We start from the raw sequence: 6,530 nt of genomic DNA, 5'->3' as shown, positions 1-6,530 counted from the left end.
AGAAAACTATATTTATTCAAAAAATGAAAAGGCTTGCCGAATAATATTGTATAACGGGGTTATCGTTCCCATTCAACATATGGAGGAGGCATTGTTTCTCAACCCTTAAATATTAAGGGGTAGAGTAAAATTGACTCTTACCTTAAACTCATCAAAACTGGAAGAAACACACAAGCTTCAGCTAATCAAGAAAAGTCCCTAAAGAGTTCTTTTTTGCCTTGATTTTGATTTTTTGGTGTTCAATAGAACAATGGAAGAGGTGAATGAGATAATTCATAAATAAAGGTAATGTCAGAGTGGAAATTAGGTAAACTGCTAATGTGCAATTAGAACCCCCAAAGTTTAATGCGCATGCAGGTAAAACGAATGCCACATAGCTAAAAATTTATTGACAGATTATTGCAAATAGCTGTTATATTCTACAAGTACATTATTTCACCGGAATAGGTGAATGAGCAATAATAAAATTATATATTTTCGCATTTTAATTCTAGAAAGAAAAAGAAAAAAGATCTTTATTCAAATAAGGAAAGTCCTCACCATAAAATATTTCATAAGAGGGTTATCGTTCCCATTCAATATTGAGAGTGAATATTGTTTCCCAACCCTTAAATGTTAGGGGAGTAAAGTGGGATTTACTCTTGTTTTTAGGAATAAGTTCATATATATATATATATATATATATATATATATATATATATATATATGATCATTAAACGTATTCATTGTAATTGTAAGAGGGTATGAGCAGTGGCAAAGTCCAAAATTCTAATAATGAAACTCGAAAAAAGTATTCTTTATATATATGAAATTCATCAAGCACAATTTTTCATTGACGGGGATTCAACTAGACCCTGTCAAATACATAGCTTTTGCCACTAAGTATGATAATATTTTTCATACCATTAATAAGCTTTGTTAGAACTTTTAATTTTTGGAAAATTCTATATAAGGGTGGGAGGCTTGACATAGGAGAAAGTTAATGGGGCAAATGAAACCTTGTACTTCTAAGATGCAAAAATAATAACTCCTATAACAAAATATCTGTCGAAGTGTGTGATGATATATATATATATATATATATATATATGGGGGTTAATTTGACATATATATTATATTAGTGGTAGTGTGAAAAAGTACTAAAAATATTCAAAAATTAATTTGATAGAGATAACATCAGTTTTAAATGAAGTTATTATTGAAATGATGTCAATATTTCATTTCGTCTCAAAACACAGAGAATATCACATAACTAAAATTAGGATAAATGGAGTATTATATGTTAGTTTTTAAGAAAAAGAGTAACCTTTTCTTCCATTTATTTTTAAAAATCGTGGTCATTTTTCGTGACAAGCTGCTTTTCTATAGATGCCTATACAACGTAGAGCTGGCCTCACATGATGTAATATCTTTTTCTTCCTTCACGCAATTAACGAGTCTCAAGATTTATAGTGTTATCATGTGCACCATCCATGAAATCATCATGCATACATGGATACATATTAATTAATTAAATAGGAGTTAGACAAATAATTGCTTAGAGAAAGAGAGAGAGAGAGAGAAGGGTCTTCCATCTTAATTATTTGACAAGTCTAGGGTTTGATTTTTCCATTTGTTCTACGTAAAACTGTAACTTTCATTTTACTTTTCCAACCCCAGTCTATGGAATATTTCACTTCTTAAGGTTCATGTCTTAGTTTAGAGCTATGCAGTTTGTAAGAAGCCCTAGATCATCAAGAATTCATCACCAAAAATGCTAAAATATTTACTCCATCAAGCTAACAAGAGAAACTTTTAGTAAAAATGTCGGAGGATAGTGTTGAGAGTGGATGTAATTCCAAGACAAGCTCTAATTTTGGACAAACTGAGGATGAAGCGGAGAAAGCCTTGAGCAAGTTAAAGGAGGGAGGAAGCTCAAGCGACAGTACAGTTGAAGAGAGTGAAAAGAAGCCCTGTGTGAGACCTTATGTTCGATCCAAGATGCCTAGACTCCGATGGACTCCTGATCTCCATCTCCGTTTTGTTCATGCCGTGGAAAGACTTGGTGGACAAGATCGTAAGTTTCTACAATTTTTTATTAGTTTGTATCAGCTAATTAACCTTTAATTGTGTATTGTGACCAACAGTTTAAGCTTTTAGATAAGATGACCACACAGTTCCACGGCGATGGTTAGAGTATTTGACCTTCTTTAATGGTTTGTCTTCTTTATTTTGCTTCTTTTTTGGTGCAGGAGCAACACCGAAACTAGTTCTTCAAACGATGAACATAAAAGGACTCAACATTGCTCATGTCAAGAGCCATTTGCAGGTACAAAATCAAGATCTCAATCAACCAAGAAATTAAAGCTAATTAACATAATTGCTTACCTTTCTCTGATTAACTCTTTTCCCTTTGATTTGTTTTCTCATAGATGTATAGAAGCAAGAAGTTGGATGACCAAGGTCAAGGTATAGATGCTTTTATGTTATTTCTCTTTATTATTTTCAAAATTTAGGTTTTTGGTAGTAAATCTTAATGATTCCATGTATTTTCCCACAGGGATTTCACATCATCACAATCGTTTTATGGAAGGTGGAGATCAAAATATCTTCAATTTGAGCCAATTCCCAGTGTTCCCTACTTCCCATCAGAGGCTCAATTCCCCTTTTAGGTATGTAATGCATATGATTCACATCTTTCTTGTTTTCCTTTCTCTTTAATTCACTCATCCATATGTTTAGAGGCAGATCTAAAATTAAAACATGATTAGTTCAATTTTTACGGTTTTTAACACTGAACTCACTGTACTTTTAAACTTATATATCCAGAAATTAATATTTGTTGCAAAATTTTTACGCTACTTTATCTTGCAAACATTTTTTTTCTTTATTTCTCTTTTTCAAGGTATGAAGATGCTTCTTGGAATTGCCATGGCAATTGGATGCCTAACACCACAGTGGGGCAAAGTATACTAAACAGGACCAGAGGAGGATTTTACCCTACACTGAATCAAGATTTATGTACAGGGATTCCATCTTTCATCAGTGAAAGATCCGCTTTACAAACAAATGAAGTTAAAGATGAAATTGGATTATCCAGAGGAAAACCTAGGGATGAGCTCACTAGGTTGTTTCATATAGTTGCAAAAGCTCAAGCAAGAGCCGTTGGTGGAAATGGAAATACTTCTCCTCCAGATTTGGAAAGAACCATAAATCTAGAAAAGCAGACTCCTTTAAAAAGGAAAGCTTCATATTGTGACCTTGATCTGAATTTATGTCTAGGTGCAAAGCCAAGGATTAATGAAGAGATAATAAACCATGATGATAATGATAATGGGAGTAGCTTATCATTGTCATTGTCATCACCATTGTCTTCTTCAAGGGTTACAAGGTTTATGGAAGATGCTAATATTGATGCTACAACAGGGTTCACTCAACGGGCAGTAAGGATCGGGTGCGAATCACATCCCACCCTAATTTTGGGGCGTGACAGTAATATTGATGCTACGACAGAAAATGCAAGACAAAGGGCAAGTACTCTGGATCTGACTCTATGAATGAGGACAATATTCTAAGTGAGATCTTGAGGTACTTGTTTCATGTTATTGAGTCTTGACTATGTCTTAGTACCATTTACCCAAGTTAATATTATTATTATTATTATTATTATTATTATTATTACTAAATAGTACTGTTGGTTTTTGTTGTCTCTATGTTATCAAAACAAGAAGTATTTCTTAGCGAGATATTATCTACTTCATGATTTGAGAATGTGAAACTTAGCACCAAGTTTTAGCCTCATGTGAATTCATATGTACTTCATTGCATGGAGAGAGAGAGAATCATATAGTAGTGGAGTTTCAGACATTATTGAAAAAGTTGAGATTCATCTTTATTTGTGTTTTTTTCCAAATAACTAGAATTGTTTTTTTCCAAGAAATGACAAAATGACTATGAGATGAGGATGACCAGACCCTTGATGTACGGGGAACTCATTGGTAATTGTGTTGGTCTATTGTCTGAGACATACTATTAGGAATGTGTAACAAACCCCTGTCCAAGATCTTAAAAACTTAGTTATAAAAATCATCATAGGAAGCTGAAGAATAGCTACAAAGAAAGTTACCAGTGGAGTTATACGGTTGTCTCATATGGATGTGTAAAAGTTATCAAAAATTAAAAGGATTTAACTCTTTAATTTTTGTGTCTTACTTTCCTTTTCAATCTATTTAGGCTCTTAAATTTACCAGTAAATTTTATTTAAATACTCAAACTATGACATGTTCTAATGAACATCTGGACATATGATAAAATATTCTTATTAAACACTTCCGACTCATATTTTGGAAAACGTTTATGTGCATGTTCACAAGTGTCCATTATATGGATAAGTTAATCACATAAAATTTGTCTCCTACTTTAGTATCTTGGACTGGAGGGAGTATTTAGGAACTTTTTAATTCCAACATTTAACATCTTATAACCATTAGATAGTATTTAGGAATTTTTTAATTCCAACATTTAACATCTTATAACCATTAGATCTAAAAGTTTTCATTACTTTCTTAAACTTCGAGGCTAATTAATCTAAGACGCATAAAATGGATTGTCAGAGTATAAGATATTATGTTACTCAACCGATTGTCCTAAGGTGTGGGCTGATTCATGAACTCATTGTCCTATTGAGATATTCTTGTTTGTGTTCAGCTTGATATATAATTCCATATATTTTCTAAGGAACTAAAAGTGTGTGCTGTAAAAAACAGGATATATTAAACTATATGCTGGCCCTTTATCTATAAGTTGTGGTTCAAACATAAGGGGATAATGTCAGCATGAATCTTTGTTGATCTAGTATGGCTTTTAAATTCTTTCAACGTCCATATACCAAATTCCAGGACGAGAGCTTATCTATGAAACAGCGAGTTAATAAGGGCTATGATGCATTTTTAATAAACCAAGGACAAAAAGTTCTTGGAATCTCATTCTTAAATATATATATATATATATATCTGATTTGACTACCTTTTGATGTAGTTTATCCTTTTTGCCATTGAGGATCTGTTTTCGAAAAGTTTTAGCTCTAAAAATAAATAAATAATACTCCCTAATTTGATGAAAGTCAAATCTGGGCAAAACTATTGAGACTAGGCATTGAGAAGACGGGTCACATTTTGTAACTGCTTAAAATGTCTTCCGAAAAAGAAAAAAAAAAAAGAGTAGTAGAATTTTTACATCTATGTGGCACTTCGAAAGAAAAATTAAAATCCATAAAATTAAACCTAGAAAACTTTCGCATTAAATCTATTTAATTTGCACAAACAATGAGTGTAAAAGTCTGTCCTTAATTATTTCATATATCGTGAACGTTCTTGTAATCATATGCATACAGCATACTGAACAAGGTGATCAAGAAATTGAAAACTAAACTATGAAACTTAAAGCAGTCAAAAGAAACTAAGCAAATCAATAAATATTGATTCAGTATAAGTGAAAATCCACACCTTGTAAATTGACATTTCATTTGTGACTTTATATCTGCAACTGGCACGGTTTGTGTCAAGGAAAACGTAAAGAGTGAATGTAAGAAAATGCAAACCCTAAAACCTAAGATATTGAAGTTGAAGTTGAAAGGAAGAAGAAAACTCGTCTAGTACTCCTTGTCACATGTAGTAGAATCCATATTTTTGAAAGTTATAGTTATCCGGATATCTTGTAATTATCTGCACGTCCGGCCATTTAAACTATTAAACATCTATAATGAGTTTTTTTTTTCCTTTTTCAGTTAACATGTACTTTTTATTGAGGCCAAATCCATCGACAGACACCTGTGGTCGTCCACTTCTTTCACTTGAGCACCTAAAGTGACCCTTGTTCCATTTAGACACTTCAGGTGAGTCATTCCTATTCCACTTAGACACTTTTTGCATTGTTATCGGAGCAAAACCAACACCAAAGGGAGCGCCACCTCATTGCACATCCAACCAGCCCAAAAGCCCCAATTTTTAATGGTCAAAACTCCACGAATTTACAAATTAGTGAATTTACAATTAAAATGAGTTGACACAATTTAATTGAGTTGGCACAATTTAAATGAGTTGACACAATTTAATTGGCCACTTAATCCATGTAGGAGACGACTGGTGTTGGTTTTGCTCCGATAACGGTGCAAAAAGTGTCTAAGTGAAATAGGAATGGCCCACCTGAAGTGTCTAAATGGAACAAGGGTCACTTTAGGTGCTCAAGTGAAGGAAGTGGACGACCACAGGTGTTTGTCGATGGGTTTGGCCTTTTATTGATGAAATAATAAGTACATGTAGAGGGGTTACAAAACATCCCTCACCCACTGGAATGGAACAAGCTCCATTCATTACAAAAGAGTAGGATTTCATTTTAAACCTAGAAAACTTTCGCATTAAATCTATTTAATTTGCACAAACAATGAGTGTAAAAGTCTGTCCTTAATTATTTCATATATCGTGAACGTTCTTGTAATCATATGCATACAGCATACTGAACAAGGTGATCAAGAAATTGAAAACTAAACTATG

General features: G+C 32.9%; 1 protein-coding gene across 1 annotated transcript; it reads left to right on the top strand.

The window, feature by feature from the left end:
* Positions 1-1,535: 1,535 nt before the first annotated feature.
* On the top strand, positions 1,536-3,750 carry LOC132633828 (uncharacterized). The gene is made up of 5 exons (XM_060350269.1): positions 1,536-2,056; positions 2,232-2,308; positions 2,412-2,448; positions 2,540-2,651; positions 2,885-3,750. Exons 1-5 carry the CDS (start codon positions 1,804-1,806, stop codon positions 3,534-3,536), a joined length of 1,131 nt encoding a protein of 376 aa, XP_060206252.1. The 5' UTR covers positions 1,536-1,803; the 3' UTR covers positions 3,537-3,750.
* Positions 3,751-6,530: the final 2,780 nt, after the last annotated feature.

The sequence above is a fragment of the Lycium barbarum genome, chromosome 3 (assembly GCF_019175385.1).
Source record: "Lycium barbarum isolate Lr01 chromosome 3, ASM1917538v2, whole genome shotgun sequence".
NCBI classification, from domain to species: Eukaryota; Viridiplantae; Streptophyta; class Magnoliopsida; order Solanales; family Solanaceae; genus Lycium; species Lycium barbarum.
Note: the sequence above shows the minus strand (reverse complement) of the source record. Positions and strands in the feature narration are given on the sequence as shown.

What these genes read in the sequence shown, in the direction of transcription:
- LOC132633828 (XM_060350269.1), top strand. Translation starts at nt 1,804, where the DNA reads ATGTCGGAGGATAGTGTTGAGAGTGGATGTAATTCCAAGACAAGCTCT. An exon ending in AAGACTTGGTGGACAAGATC is followed by an intron (nt 2,057 to 2,231) that starts GTAAGTTTCTAC and finishes TTTTTGGTGCAG; the next exon opens with GAGCAACACCGAAACTAGTT. An exon ending in AGGCTCAATTCCCCTTTTAG is followed by an intron (nt 2,652 to 2,884) that starts GTATGTAATGCA and finishes CTCTTTTTCAAG; the next exon opens with GTATGAAGATGCTTCTTGGA.